At 35.3% G+C, this 17,252-nt stretch overlaps 1 protein-coding gene across 2 annotated transcripts; it reads right to left on the bottom strand.

The window, feature by feature from the left end:
* Positions 1-6,155: 6,155 nt before the first annotated feature.
* Positions 6,156-16,857, bottom strand: LOC106095950 (U-scoloptoxin(19)-Tl1a). Of its 2 annotated transcripts, none has more exons than XM_013263410.2 (3): positions 16,406-16,854; positions 6,941-7,090; positions 6,156-6,701 (listed from the first exon to the last, which is right to left on the bottom strand). In XM_013263410.2, exons 1-3 carry the CDS (start codon positions 16,533-16,535, stop codon positions 6,580-6,582), a joined length of 402 nt encoding a protein of 133 aa, XP_013118864.2. In that variant the 5' UTR covers positions 16,536-16,854; the 3' UTR covers positions 6,156-6,579. The 2 variants fall into 2 exon arrangements, with proteins under 2 accessions (XP_013118864.2, XP_059225288.1); XM_059369305.1 differs by lacking the exon at positions 6,156-6,701 and adding an exon at positions 6,708-6,884 and having other exon boundaries at positions 16,406-16,857.
* Between the last annotated feature and the right edge of the window lie 395 nt (positions 16,858-17,252).

The raw sequence follows: 17,252 nt of genomic DNA, 5'->3' as shown, positions 1-17,252 counted from the left end.
GAGATAAATAAACATCATTAAATCGTCTAAAAATATAAGGACCATTAAAAATTTCTTGCAAACGGAATGATAAAATGATGTTACCTCCATATTGAAGTAGTGGGTATAAAAATATTCCCGTTCCATACTATTTAAACACGGCCCACCTCATAACTTAGTAAACCAAAATCACCTCCTGATCTCATTTCGGATAAAATTAAATTATATTTTGGTACATTGAAAACTCTCAACACTATGATTAATGAGGGATTAGCAATTCATCCAAGGCTGGCGTTATAACAGCAAAGACCCAATATTTCAACACATCGACTTCGTGATGAGTCGTATTTGGATCCTGAGTCATCTTTGGATTGTATGCGTAGCAATAGTCATTACGGGCATTAGAAATATTTTAACGGAAGCAAATGATTCTAAACAGTTTTAAAAAGAGCCTCTAGAAGTAGTTTGTTTGTACTAAATTACTAAATTTCCCATGAACATTCCATTAAGGAACAGGGGAAACTTCTCCAATATCAATGAGTACAGTCCCATTAAAGTTTAGGTTCAATGGTAAGGGGCCTTCTTTGTTGCTTGTACTTATCTTAACACTTGTTCTTATTAAATCATAAGGTGTGTAACACCCCGAAATATGGATCGTTATTTTTATTTTCATATTTCGTATTTTCCTGACATCCTAAGTCAATCCAGCTTTGTCCGTCCGACGAATTAAACTTTAAATTTTGCACATCTGCTCTCAATAATACAGATCATTTGGAATAACAAACGTGAGAAATCGCCTTAATATACATCCAATAGGGATACCTGAAGAACCCTCAAGCCTTTCCACATCTAGACCTCTATGGTCTTTAATGAATTCTTGGGCCTAAACAGTCCTCAATTTTTGTCCGACTCAAGACTTGCAGTACCTATGTTACATCGTAACATCGTTGAATGAAACTTTACTGTAAAAAAGCCTTAAAAAATAATAAATATTAAGCATTTTCTCACATAATAATTTTTCAACAGCCTCAAAGTATGTAGTGATATTGAATTGTTTTTAACCAATTTTTTGAAGATTAGTTAAACCAACCACAAGAGAACGGTAAATCGCATACGCAATATCGATTCATATTACATTACATCTATTTATTATATGAGAATGAAATTGTTGCGCTTTGTTTGTTTGTTTATTTGTTTGTCTGTTCCGTTCAAAAACGGCTGAATCGAATTTTCACAGATGGTAGAGTTTGAGCCCCCGGTGAAAATTTGTTGATATCCAAAGGAGGTGGACCCTCCGCAATGCCCTAATTTTCAAAAACCCCAGATCTCGGAGATAGGTGTACCGATAAATTTTGTATGCCATCTTATGGTACTCCAAAAATAAAACTTTGGGATTAAATAACCTGGGAGGATGCCCCATCCCAAAATCCACCCAAAAAGGACATGTTTACCTATTGCCACAATATGGATATTAAATGAAAGGCATTTAAAAGTAGAACTTGGTATACAAATTTCACCCTAAGTGTTCGGGGGTCCCTCACCCCCCAACAGGAAACTTTCACTGCTTTGAGCAATATGGATATCAATTGAATGGTATTTAAGAGTAGAGTACAAATCTGACATAAAAATTTATTCCTTGGTGTCTGAGGCGCCTTCTCACACCGAAAACCTTCTAACAGGGCATATTTACCAATTGGGACAAGGTTAGGTTAGGTTGAAAAGAGGGTGCAGATATTAATCCACCCCATGCCACTATAGACATACACCTAAGCTAGTAATCGGCTTGTTATGCGCTCTAAAAACTATAAAGTAACCTCTAAAAAAAATATTTTAAATTAGGTATTCCGTGCTACTTACAAAATCCTTAATTTGGACAATTTGGGTATCAAATGAAAGGTATTTGGATGCCGAGTACACATCTGTTATAAGAATTTGGTACAAGGTGTCTACGGGGCCTCCCCAACCTTAAAATAACAAAACGGGCACGCATGTCCAACGTCACAAAATGGGTATCAAATCATTTGTTAACCGATATAGCTAATATTTGGCAAGCGAACTTCATTTACAACCTCCATCAATCGTACCAATTATAGACCTGAGCTTAAGTGAATAACATTTAACACAATCCATGGTGGTATTCTTCTTCTAAGACGACTTAACGATGTCCGTGTGTCTGTCCGTCTGTTGTAATCACTTTACAGCCTTAAAAAATTAAGATATTGAGATATTGAGCTGAAATTTGGCACAGATACGTCTTTTTGAACGGGCGAAATAGGCCAATATTTAGATATAAATTATGGGTCTGAAGCCTATGAAAGCCTTATTGTTTAATCTATTTCGTTGGAATTTGAAACAGTGAGTAGTCTTATGCCTCGTAACATAGGACTCAAATATGGTTCAGATCGGATCATATTTAGATATAGCTGTCATATAGACCGATCTCCCGATGAAGGGTCTGAAGCCCATAAAAGCTTTATTTATTACCCGATTTCGCTGAAATTTGAAACTGTGGGTAGTTTTACATCATCCGCCCCAAATATGGTTTGGATCGGACAATATTTATATATAACTTTCATACAGAGCGATCTGCCGATAAAGGGTCTGAAGCCCATAAAAGCTTTATTTTTTATCCGATTTCGCTGAAATTTGAAACAGTGAGTAGTTTTAGGCCACCTACCATCCAAATATGGTAAAGATCGGACTGTATTTCGATATAGCTGTCATATAGACCGATATGCCGGTTAAGGGTCTGAGCTCATAAAAGACCACTCAATGTCCGTGCCGTATTTGGGCGGAAGGGGGTTTACATATACACCCGATGTGGTGGGTATCCAAAGTTCGGCCCGGCCGAACTTAATGCCTTTTTACTTGTTTTTGTATTGTTCTCGCAATCCAACACTAGATTTGTCAAGCCTTTAGAACAAGCCTATAGAACAACCATTATAGTACTTCTATTCTGGCTTTTCTTCCCATCAATACATTTTTGAAATGCTAGAGATCTGGATGGCAAGCATTTAGAAACCTAGCCAGTGTCATCTGCGTTAAATATATGGTTGTGACATTTTTCTTTAATAACGTTGGGTAACACATTATTGCATCCCCAGTTGGAATATTTATGGCTCCAAACTTTATCAAAAATTGTGTCTCGTTTATCATTCCAACCCAAACTTGTCACGAAATCAAAATGTCCTAATAATGCTGCAATCTACATTGCCTTTCCTCTGTTTATTGACCCAGAAAGTGAAATGTTTCAATTTCTTGCTGTTCCGGTCAATCTAACAATGGTTTCGTCAACATCAAAATACTCGGCATTCAAACATTCTGAAATTTACCGCTTACTGATCAAGTACTGGCTTTTTGGATGGCGCATCGGTTTATTTTTTAATCGTTGAGAGTGTTGTAACCGAAATTCCAAAATTTTCAGCCACATTTTTCTTTTTTTAAGAGCCTTCTTCAACTTTGGATATAATGTTGAACTGTTTACGTTCTTTTGAATGGCGTCCGATCAACACACAACTTATTTGAAACTGATATTTTTACTGTTTTGTTTGCAATTTATTTATCAGCAGTCAATCAGTAGTAGAGGTCACCGTTGCGAAAAGGTTAGCATGTCCGCCTATGACGTTGAACGCCAGGGTTCTAATCCTGGCGAGATCATTAAAAAATGTTAGCGGCGGTTTTCCCCTCCTAATGCTGGCAACATTTGTGAGGTTCAATGCCATGTAAAACTTCTCTCCAAAGAGGTGTCGCACAACACACAGAATCATTTTTAGGTTTGCTCGAGAGACTAAGCATAGTAGTAATTAAAAATGTTACATACTTTACAGCAGTTTTTACTTTGTGGCTATCTGCAAGTGCGTTGCTGATCAACGTTGAATGAGTTTTGTTTTGTTCCTCTTTTTTGCGAACCTCATTAAAAAATAGTTTGACAAAAATTCGTTATTTTGCTACAATTAGTTTGTGTGAGAATTTTAACATGCGCTTTAAACGAATTTCGTTATACAACGTATTCATTATAGAGATGTTAAAATAGGGGAAAAAAGTTTTAAATTTTTATTCGTAATAGAGAACAAGGGAAGCTCATTATACAGAAGTGCGATTGTTTATATTTATTCTTGATCATTGTAAAAACGATCTTGCCACGCCTGTCCGTCAGACACTCTGTCTGTTAACCTATATTGACGTAGACCCGATTGAAGTGCTTGGACCATCTCCTCGGAGCCCGTGCCCGATATGATTCAGATCAGTCCATATTTAGATACAGCTGTCATATACTGTGGTAAAGATAAGTCTTCATACCCCACTCAAAAACGTGTTATAAAACGAATTTCCTATACAAAAGAATTTTTCCGCCAATTATCGAAAGATGCTCAAATTGCTCACCACAGTTAACAGTGTTATAATAGGTTAAAAATTCTTATTATGCAATTGTCAGTTTGCAAAACTGTCATTTACGAAAATGTATGCTGATTTATCTGTGCCACTGTATACCGATCTCCCGATTTAAGTTCAGGCACAATAAAACATAAAACACATCCCGTTTTATGGTCTAGGACAGTGAATTGAATTAGACCCCTACACACCCTGAATATAATGTACATCAGACTATATCTGAGATGATTTCTACCATTTAGACCAATAAACAATTTTATGGTCTGGGTTGTGAGTTGAGTTGAAACCTCAACGTCCCTGGCGAATTTGGTCCAGATCGTACCGTATTTCTATAAAGCTGCTAAACTTTCATAAATGGTGTATTTTTCAGCGGAGTTATTGTAATGAGGTTAATACGTACTTCCAAGGTGGTGGGTATCCAAAGTTCCGCAAAAATGCAAATTTGCCCATAAACATTCCATTAAGGAACTGAGGCAAACTTCTCACAAATCAATGAGTGCTGTCCGATTCAATTTTAAGCTCAATGAAAAGGCCTCCTTTTTACAGCCGAGTCCGAACGGCGTGCCTCAGAGCGACACCTCTTTGGGGAGAAGTTTTACATGGCAAAGTACAAACATCGGCAGTATTAGGAGGGGATAACCACCGCTGAAAAATTTTCTGGTTTTCCTGCCAGGATTCGAACCCAGGCGTTTAGCGTCTTAGGCGGATCTCTGCGTTACGGTGGCCTACAAAGTTCGGCCCGGCCGACCTTAATACATTTTTACTAGCTTTTTATATTTTGGAAAAATGCAGAGCACACATGTGTATAAAATTTAAACCAGGCATTTAATACACTTTGGCGGCTTATTGGAAGACAACATGATTAATTGCTCGGATCGACAATCGGTCAATTAATTCTTGGGCATCCAATGCAATGATAATTTCGATGAAATCAAATCGGTAACTACATTAAGATTGTAGTGGCTCCATGAGCAAAAATTGGGGCATCAGTCAATTCGATAACGGAGGAGTGGGCGCACATGACAAAAAAAATTATTGTAAGCTAGTGCAAAAGACAAAATATATATTTAAATATGTTTTTATATATTCTCGATCTCGCAATACATAAAATTGTAACGAATAGACAGACAAACTTAAATGTTTTGTACAGTTTTTACATCATTCTTCTAAAAGTTGCGTTCGACCAACTTATTTTGTCAATATTAACTTAGGAAACAAGAGGCGCCATTCTTTCCTATTTGTTGTGCGATTTCAAATACAATATTATTTGTCGCAGTGGTTTAAAAATAGACATTTGTTGATATTTGTTTGGATTTTCAGATCGAGTAAATGGAAATAAGAAAAGCGCACAACCCACATTTCCATAATACTTTCGAATGTATACAAAAACAAAACAAAATTTTTAACAAGGTCGCAGGTTTTTATGAAATTTTCTTTATTTAGAGGTCAGTTGTGGATGGCATTTACCTCAGCAAACAATTTATGTTAAATATTCTAAACAGAGAATACCCACATTTGTGACAATGATATTCAGTAATAGGTTCAATAAACTACAAAGTAGAACAAGCCATTGGCGCACCTGTTTTTATGTGTCATCTTGACAGGCAAGGAGTTTTTAACAGTCTGTTAAATCGTTTACATAAATAATTGGTATCATTCCATAATTCCTTTATTTTAAAAATTGTAATGCCATAGGGGGATATGTTAAGAAAATCCAAGATTTTTATTTAAAATGGTTCAAAACTTACCGCTGGGCCTAACAATAAATTATCTACAAGCCGCAATAATAGTGACTAACTTAGCACAGTTTTTATTTTCCTAAAAATCATTAAAAACAAAAATAATAAAAAAAAACATAAAAATAACAGAAAAATGTAAACAAAAAAGCTGTCGTTGTACAGAATGAATAGATTCTCATATACTTAGTATGTACATACTTATAAATAACAGTTTATATTGGAAATATATTCGCATAAATAAAAAAATAACAACAAATGAATGTTAGGCCTAAAATTATGATTTCAGTACTTCTAGTAATAGGTGTATCAAAAATAATTATTTTTTAAAGCTTTGGTTAAGCTCCAATCCACACTTGGTGAAGTTGTGACACATGTACATGCATACAGTGATGTACAATAGTATGCGCCTGAGCACCATTTCAGTAAACATCGTTTGTGCAGCAGCGCCATCTGCACCAGCTGACGGTTTTCAAACAAGAACACAGCACACCTGACCATTCTCGCAATCGGTGCCGGGTCTCAGCAAAGTCTTGTGGCAACGATCCATGCACTCGCCCCAATGCTGGTGACAGGGTGCTGGTCTGATGGGCACTGCTTTCAGGTACCACGAATTTCGGGACAAACGATACATGAAAATAGAGGAATTTTCAAATGGGAAAAATGCACACAATACCAATTAGTCTTCGACTTGAATGAATGTTTGGGAAGTGGTTAAAAATTTTGTTAATTTTGTGGTTTACGGTTTATTTTAAGTGGAGTGATAGTAAGATTTGGCTATTAAAAGTGGGGTGGTAAAACGTGTCAATTAGACTAGAATGCAGTGGACTTACGTTCGTAGCAGCATTCAACACCCAAATGCTGGTTGGATGGACAGAGACCTTTGTTGGTCGTCGATTCCAGGCAATCGCTGTTGTGCACACATAGACCACCAACGAGAACACACTCACGATCGCCACGATACACTTTGACACCTTGGATCACTGAAAAAAATACAGTAATTAAAAAAAAAGTTACATTGAAAACATTGAAAAAAGCGACACACAGTGGTTCAAAATGTTGAAAAAAATTTAAACAGTTTAGAACTTTTGATCAATTGCTCGCTCAACTAGGTCCGCAAATACACAAAGCTTATATAATAACCGAACCCCATTAATACTTAAGCCTTTAGAAAAATCCATCATTTCCCTTTAGATTTCTTTTAATAAATTATACGAAAATTTCAAATTTTGTCCATGAACATTCCACTAAGGAACCGGGGCAAACTTCTCACATATCACATTGATATCAGTCCAATTCAAGTTTAAGCTCAATGATAAGGGGCCGAGTCCGAACGGCGTGCCGCAGTGCGACACCTCTTTGAAGAGAAGTTTTACAATGCATAGTACCTCACAAATTTTGCCAGCATGAGGAGGGGAAATAAATTTTATATAAAACCAAAATAGTGTGTATTTCAGAAGAATTCATGTTAGTGGGTACCCAAAATTCGGCAAGGTCGTAAATTTGATACCATTTCATAATTTTTTGCCGCTAAAACGGTATTAAGCACAATAAATAAATACAAAGCTACCTTGTTCTTTTCAGCACAATGATCTCTAGATGAGAGTAAATTCGTTAGAGAAGAATCTGCGTTCATTGAGAAATCATAGCTTACTGTTACCAAGTAACCGAATATCTTGTGATTCCTACGTCACCTTCAACTACTACAGCAACCAATCATTTTGTTTGATTATTTTAAAAAGTTTGAAGCGTTTCAACTCATTTTGTATTCAAAACTATTCGCACATTAACTACATTCAGACGGGGGGCTTCCAACACCAACATGCCATGATAGCTCATTCATGAGGTATTCACTAAAAATCAAGTTTGGCATTGTTTATACAAGATTGATAGCTTGTTAGTTTATTGCATGAGACACAACAAAGAAAGGTAGAAGTGGTCACTGGTCTTAAGTCTGAGCTGAGTTAAGCCGACCAACATGGTCATTCATTTGCAATTTTGGCCATTGTCCAAAGCTTTGGCTATGAAGTATTCATCGAATTTTCGGATATTACCGACATTTTGTCTTCATTGTTGAACAGCGTCGTTACCTCAATCCATATTCATACCTCATTCATCAGACAAGTCAATACCGAAAATTGGAGCACCATCTGTTTTAGCAATGCCATTCATAAATAAAGAAAAGATCTTTATGCATGGATCTGCGAACAATGAACATTGTTATTCCCCTCAATAATTGAAACGGTCTTAACAATAGATCTATGAGTGCAATAAATCCGGCCAAACAAATCACTACACTATGGGGAATATTTGCTTGTGACGAAATTGCGTGATTTGCTGAAAATAATCAAAGGCAAATGAAAAAAAAAACAAAACTGTCACTTTAAATTAAAATAAACAGAGATTTGTTTACTGCGCTCAGTTATTAATAAAGTGATCCGATTAGGAAACGATGACCCATTCCTTATCTCCACAATCTATTACATTCTGTTTACAATGGAGCATGTAATTATAGTTGTATGTGTAACACCTCTTCCTTAATTGATAATTTTAACTGTGCTTTGAGAATTTGCCAATGAAATTGAACTACTAGTGTGGGCAAAATCAAGCAAAAAATAACAATTAGTTACAAACGTCGAATTGTCACGTTCCTAGAATTTTTTATAGGTAAAAACTTCTAGTGCAGGTGGAAGTTTTAACTGTATTTATGATGGTAATGGAGCGCATAATTTGCAAAAAAAAAAACCAAATCGTGGTAACTATTTTGTGCTATGGATCGGTTCAGATCAAACTCCGTACTGATGTTTTAAGTAACTAGCTTCATATAAAATAAATTGATTCAATCGTTTTGATACCCACCATCCCCATTGGATAGGAGATATATTCAATAATTTCCGGCCCTGCAATGAATATATGTATGTTCTTGATCGACCAAAATGTCCATGTAGCTGCCCGTCTGTCTGTTTTTATCACGCTAGATATTCAGCTGAAACTTTGCACAGGTCTGTATTGCTTTAAGACGCAAATTAAATTCTAGAACGGTACAAAGCGAAATATATTTGGATATACAGTATTATATATTAGAAAGACCAAACAATTTCCAATTTGTTTCTTATATATGTTTTTTCCTATTTAATTTAATTTAATTATTGCATATAGAAAACTAATTTCTTATACAGATAAGAATTTTTTTCTTATATAAGTAGTGTCCATATTTCTACATACAGAATATGAGCCCGCAGGTTTCGAACTAAAATACAAATGTGTGAAAGTTCCTTCACTCCTTTATGAATATTCACATGACAACTCGCTTTTGATCTACAAATGTGTTTGTTTTGTTTTTTCTATGGAATTATTGTCGAACCATATTTCCAGACGCAGACAGTTTCTCATAACTAAAATGTTCTTAAAGACATTTTTTCGGAGTGGAGTTTACAGCTTCAACGTTAAAATATATTTCTTATATACGTTTGTTTCTTATAAGAGTTGTTTCTTATATCAAATCATTTTGGTATGAAGGATCTAAACAGACCTAGTGTTTAGTTTTTCCTTAAAAACATATTTTTATGCACGATGTGCTTATATCGCTTTTATACTGCAGCTGTCGTACAGGTCTGTGTATAGGTCTTACGTCCATAAAAATTGCATTTATAAACCGATTCCATGAAATTCGAAACAGTGAACTGTGTATTTATTGCTCGATTACGCTGACATTTTAAGCAATGAGTTGTACTAAGCTTCCTGTCATCTGAGCCAAATACGTTACAGATTGGGCTATATTTATATATAGCTGCCATATTGATCGATTTGTCGTTTTATGGTCATAAGCCCATAAAAGCCGTATTTATTACCCGACTTCGATGAAATTTGAATCAGTGAGTTGTTTTTTGTTTCCCGCCATTCGAACAGAATATGGTCTAGATCGACCCACATTTCGATGTAGCTGCTATATACACCAATCTATAGATTTAAGGTCTTAAGCCCATTACTGCTGCGTATATTTCGCTGAAATAAGGAATTGTGAGTTGTATTAAGCCTGCCTGCAACTGAAATGAAAATGATTCAGAACGGACCATATTTTGATATACTGTCTTGAGCATATAACTGCTACATTTATTAACCGAACCAGTGAGGTGTGTTAAGCCTTCGGTCATCCGACAAGAATATAGTCCAGATCGGACCACATTTAGATAGAGCTGCCATATAGACCGATCTTTCAATTTATGGTCTTTATCCATCAAAAATTTTCTGAATCTGAGACTTATTTAAGAAATCTCGGCAAATGAATCAATAATGATCCAGACCCGTCCATATTGGATCTAACTATGGACATAGTAATCGAGTTATAATAAAAAATGATTGCCGATCATATTACGATTTTACTCTTTTTTAATTAAATCTGAAATTTTTTCTATTACGTGATTGAAATTTGTTCAATTTTCAAATCGAATGTTAAAATCATTTTTTAATTGAATCTGATAAATGTTTCAATACTAGTAAAATAAGCAATAATTATTGAATCGTTTTCTATTTGAATGAGATTTTTTACTTATTACCTTGCAAAGTATAAATTATTCCTCGTCCTATTGTTATAGCACTGTTATGCCCATTTTTCGAAAAGGTCTAACAGATCGAAATCTTGGCTAAAACTTTCGATATATATTTGTATAAAACTCTCGTACAAACATTTCTTCGATATGCTGATTGAATCTCAAGACGCAATTCCCATCTCATTAAGTTCGTCATCGATTTAATTTTAACATTATGTTCTATCTAAATGGTTTTCTATTAGGTTTAATTCCTCCATACATGTATGTTGATGTTAACTTTTAAAATAAACTGTATTAACATTAAATAAATTTTTTAAGAGTAACCCATAGAGATCTACATCATGAATTTCGTGCTGTTCACAAAATTTCCAATCATTTTCCCTTCTTTGCCCTAAGTTGGTTTATGTTTGCTATCATATCCGCACCCAATTTCCGGTGTATGTTAGCTGCCAAAGACGGGCATTGACATAGGATATATTCCATTCTTCCCCATAGTATTACACACTTTGTCACTTGCCGCACCTATTCTGCATAAGTGCCCCCTATTTCTATGTGACCCGTAATGATATCGAAATCCATGCAAACATTCATCCTTACTTTTTCTCAGTAACAGCCTCGTTTTTAAAGACCCTTAAGCCCTACATTTCGGCAAATCTAAATGAACACACTTCTTACATCCGCAAATGTTTGGAAAACATCAACAGAAAATTTTGCACAGATATTTCTTATTGATGTAGGTCGTGGGAATTCTGAATGGCTCAAATCTGGATATACCTCCCTTATAAAATGGTTCTTCGACTTGACATCGTGGGCCCATAGATTATTATCTCATTTGACCAAAATCGTATGTACATTGAAGTCTTTTATGACATCCAACAACCGTTGTAAATATGGTCCAACTCAGTCTATAACCTGATATAGCTCCCGCATAAGCCAACCTCCCGATTTAACATATAAGATCCCCTGAAGGCCGCATGATATCAAATTGTTATCCAATTTGGCTGGATTTTTTTTAATTGATAATTTTTTTATTCTCCACTTTTAAATAATTGTTATAAGTAATTGATTGATAGTATCATTTTCATATTTGAAGAAGTTTCATTTAAAAAAAAATTATTTATTCGTTATTGAAACTGATTTTTATTTGTGTGTGAATATTATGTGTGTATTTTATTCAATTAAAAAAGCAGCTGGGCTCTCTCAAGCTCCAGAAGGCCTATCAAAAGATAAGTTGAAAAGGAGGATTCATCGAATTTTTAACTGGTTTAAATCGAGGGAGCTTCATGAGACTGTTCCAACAGAACACTCAAATAGTGCATAAATGATATCGAATAACAGATAATCTGCTGAAAATGTGACAACAGTAATTTTTTGCTAAAATAGCCAAAATTTTCTACTGTTTTCAGTTGGCACAAAGTTGATATTAGCCTAATATTTGGGGTGCAGCGTAAATTTGTTTCCTATTTTTATACCCCCCACCATAGAAAAGGTGGTATATTCATTTAGCCATTCCGTTGGCAATACATCGAAACATCCATTTCACATCCGACAAAGTATTGTATATATATTTCTGATCGTCTCAAATATCTAAGACGATTTAACGATAACCGTGTGTCTGTCCATCCGTCTGGTCGTTCAGTCCAGTTGTAATCAAGCTACAGAAATTCGAACTTCTTCAATACTTTACTTACTTACTTTACTTTAATTGGCTATGACAGAACATTTGTTCCACTAGACGAACGTAGAATAGCGTTCCTAGCGACACGATCTTCTGCGCGCATTCTAATATCTCTGACAAATTTCGAGGTGTCTCCCACCACTTGATCTTTGCATTGGGCTTTTGGTCTTCCCGGTTTTCGTATACCACCGTGTTTGCCTTCAAAAGACTTCTTTGCTGGAGCTTCTTCATCCATTCTGACAACATGCTATCGTCGTCATACAGCTCGTGGTTCATACATCGCCTATATTCCCCATTAACGCAACTGATATGCCGATTAAAGATCTTAACCCCACAAAAGAGGCATTTATTATCCGATTTTGCTGAAAATATTAACAGTGTGTTGCCGTAGGTCTACCGTAATTCGAACCAAATATGGTTCAGATTGAACCTTATTTAGCTGCCAAATAGACCGATGGGCCTATTTAGTGTCTTAAGCCGATAAAAGCCGCATTTATTATCTGATTTCGCCGAAATTTAAAATATTGAGTTGGTTTGGGACTTTCGGCATTCGACCCGAATATGGTTCAAATCGGTTAACATTAAGATGTAGATGCATGCTATATAAACCCACGACTCGACGCCGATATGGTTCAGATCGGATTATATCCAAAGTTCAGCCCGACCAAACTTAAACTTTTTTCTTGTTTATTATTTGAAAATTTAGTTTTTGGAGTAGGTTTGACCTTTTATTCTTAAGTTGTCGCTTTTATTTTAGCTAGAGCTCATATGTGTAACAGTTTTATTAAAAAGCCGATATTTATGTATTAAATTATTTATTTTATTTATTTAACCCAATATTTCTACAATTGCTGATTATCGTCCTCAGGGAATAGGTCAAAATATTGGGCGAAATAAATTAAAGAAATAATTCAAAAACATAAACATCGGATTTGTATACCCTGCACCACCACTGTGGTACAGGGTATTCTAGATTTGTGCATATGTTTGCAACGCTAAGAAGGAGAAGAGCTAGACCCATCGATAAGTATACGGATCGGCTTAGAATCCCTTCCTGAATCGATTTAGCTATGTCCATCTGTCTGTCTGTCCATGTATTCTTGTAATCAAGGAACAGGTCGCATTTGTTGTCCGATTTTTACAAAATTTTGCATAAGTGTCTTTTTTGGTCCAAGGACGAACGCTATTAATTTTAAAAAAAATCGGTTCAGATTTAGATATAGCTCCCATATATATCTTTCATCCGATGTGCCAGTTTAAAGCTGTAGAAGCCCCAATTTTGGTGCGATCTCTACCTAATTTGGCATTTAATGTTCTATGTGACGTCCCAATATGTGTACAAAATTTCATCTTAATCGGTTCAGATTTAGATATAGCTCCCATATATAACATTCGTCCGATTTGAACTATAAAGGCGGTAGAAGGCACAATTTCGGTCCGATCTTTACAAAATTTGGCACAAAGTGCTTTTTGTGACGTCCCAATAATATATGTGCAAAATGTCATCATAATCGGATCAGATTTATGTAAAGCTCCCATGTATATCTTTCATCCGATATCCCCTTTTAAAGCTGTAGTAGCCACAATTTTGGTCCCAACCTTACAAAATTTGGCATGGAGCATTTTTGATTCAACGTTCTCATATGTGTGCAAAGTTCCATAAAAATCGGTCCAGATTTAGATATAGCTCGCATATATATTTTTTATCCGATATGGCCTTTTAATAAGCCACAATTTTGGTCCGATCTCTACAAAATTTTTCATAAGATGGTTTAATTGACATCCCAATGCGTGTGCAAAATTTCATCAAAATCGAATTTAGATAAAACAGATTTAGATAAAACTCCCATATATATCTTTTATGCGTTTCTACTTTTAATGCTATAGAAGCCAGAATTTTCGTACCATCGTAAGAAAATCGTATAAGGTTCTATTCAATATTTCAATAGGTATGTAAAATTAAAGTCAGACTTAATTTTGATATAAGTGCTATCTATTAAAAGTATTGCGGATACTCGCTGGTGTAGGGTATAATATAGTCGGCTTCGCCCGACTTTTGCCTTTCCTTACTGGTTAATAGATATTTTTCACATATGACCTCAAGCCAAACTAAAAGCAACAACATTTGAAATCCTTTTTTTTATTTGAAATAACAGCAGATAAAATAACTACTAAAATCATATTTTTGTTTTGGAACGAAACTGTATGTCCAAAATTGCATAGAATGTATGTTGTGGTTTGGAAGTTTAGAAAAATTTGGTATCGTATTTGGTATGAAATCAGCAGACAGTTTTTGCTAATTTTTCTGGTGGCAATAAGAGCCACTTACATTTAAAAAGGCTAAGGAAGTTTATTATTATAAAAAATGTACTATGTCATGAAATTAAGACATACCTTTCAGACTGCCCCCGATCGTCGTAAAATTAAAGGCCCTGTCTCCCAATCATTCAGGTTTTGGAGGTATACAAATTACCTCCACCGTGGGATGAGGGTTTACTAACATAGCCATTCCGTATAAAATTTCTCAATTTATTGTCACAAAACACGTATATTTTTTTTGGATCGACGTGACATTTTGAGTTAGTCTAGGCCTGTCCGTCCGTCTGTCGGAAACACGCTAACTTTCGAACTATCTCCATTCAAAACTTCTGCAAAAACACTTATTTTAAATGTAGGCTGGACTTTTATTTCTTCATTACCAATGCACTTCATATCAATGCAAGCTTTTGGAGTTGCAAGTGAACCTCAATTTCTATAATTGGGCTGAACTGAAATACTCACAGTACATTTATAGCCTTCAACATCAATGCTAATCAAAGTTCAGATAAATCAGTCAATAGCTATATAACCACAGATAAAACAACTCACGATTTTACTTATTGAGCCCTTTAGCTGTCTGAACCCTTTGGAAAATAGAGCCATATAAGAGGTTTTTGGCCAATTCGAGCCATAACTGGCAATCGCCAGAACGACTTCGAAAGTCATTCTTATATATATGTATGTATATACATATATACTTTACAGGGTGCTAAGATCAATATTTTCATTTTGCTCCAAACGGAATGACAAAGTTAGAATACACGCCCATATTGTGATGCAGAGTATAAACATTATTCACTTAAGAATCCATACGATTTTTGCAAACGTTATTCACAATATTTGCTGTAGATTTGAAATAAGTTTTTTTGAATTGTCAAATAAACGTACCTTAAGGCTTCATTAAGTTTTGGTGAATACAGCCGTTAAGCTTCGATAATAGGATGTTTTATTCTAAAATTTATTGCCGAAGTAAATTCTCAAACATTTTATGTCATCGTAAAAACAAAAGCAAAACTTAAATGACAAAGCAAAATTTATGATGGGTAAAAATTTTTGTATGTAAAATTTCAATTGAAATACAATCCCAAAGGTGTTTTACTTCAGCTTCTGACATTACTCTAACTTACTGATACATCTTCTAAAATAAATTCTTCCAAAGAGTTTAGTTCTCTAAGCCACATAGTTAAGGCGCGCCAAGCGAAACAATGAAAAACATTCGCCTGCGGATTACATTGCATTTAACAGTGACAGTTCTTTTAACGCACTTTCAAAACAAATAAAAACAAGATCACATGCACTACTTTCACAATTTGGCTTCGATAGGTTTGGTAACTGTGTCAACCATACGATCATCCATCAGCGGTTGTCTCGTGCACATGCAGTCAATGTCAGGGCTTCGTGGGGTAAAAATAGATATGAAATCAGTGCGTTTCACTTGGCGTATCGGTACACAATTGCGCAATTGTAAAAACATTTAAAGTGTTTTCGTTTTTCTTGGTAAATATTCAAATATATTTACGTACGTATGTACGTACGTCCGGCTGTCTGTCTATCTACAATACATGTGCCTCCCCTTTTTTGCAATGGAAAGCGACAAATATCAACCAAAACAACCGTGACCACGACCAAGACCATAGGAAAACAGATCAAAAGTTCATTACTGATAACAGAAAGTTCCCAGAATCACTGCTTGTCACTCTTTCGGCTGTTGGTGGCAAAATTAATATCAAAATTCATTCATCCATACGTACTTTGATATTCGGGAGCATCACTGACTTCATTGTTTTCAATGTCGGCCCGGATGAGTGGAGTGATCGTCATCAATGTGATCAACACCAACACGCCGCTCATATACCAAAGTGATTTACAAGACATTATCATTCACTTTCTTCTTTTGGGATGTTTTTTTTTTTTATTTGATTATCTTCAAAATGTGTGTGCAATGTTTTAGTTGTTTTTATTTGTCTTGGTACAAATTTTCCTTTTATTTTTCTTGATTTTTTGACCACTTGTTTGGTTCACCGCGGATCGCTCTCAACTGAATGTTCTAAATTGTTCGACGAATCTTTTTATAAACAAATTTGAAAATATTTAAGGCACGTCCACTAGCTTTTTTTCCACGACACAACACTTTGCGTTCGACGCGATTTAATTTTGAGGCGTATTGGACTAAGTGAAATCTTTTGCACAACTGTCACTGAAATTCAATTTGAAAAGCGATCAACAACCAAGTGCTTAGAGGCGGATTGTGGCCAGAGACAGAGAGTGAGAGAGAGAGAGAGAGAGAGAGAGTATGAGCGCTGTTGTAAAGTACCCAACACAGATTGGCAGTCTAGCATCACCTACACTTCTATGAACATATATTTCAACTGAATGGGAATTTGTGTAAGATGATTATAATCTAAAGGATGGGCAATGCAGTGATAGACACGAGTCATGGGGCATCATGTCGGTGTAACGATTTTGGTTTACCTTTGGATAGGAGGCATATTATATTATTGTTATACCCGTAGGATGGGGGTATACTTATTTCGTCATTCCGTTTGTAACAAATCGAAATATTGATCTGAGATCCAATAAAGTAACTTTCGAATACTT

The sequence above is a fragment of the Stomoxys calcitrans genome, chromosome 5 (assembly GCF_963082655.1).
Source record: "Stomoxys calcitrans chromosome 5, idStoCalc2.1, whole genome shotgun sequence".
Classification (NCBI taxonomy): Eukaryota; Metazoa; Arthropoda; class Insecta; order Diptera; family Muscidae; genus Stomoxys; species Stomoxys calcitrans.
Note: the sequence above shows the minus strand (reverse complement) of the source record. Positions and strands in the feature narration are given on the sequence as shown.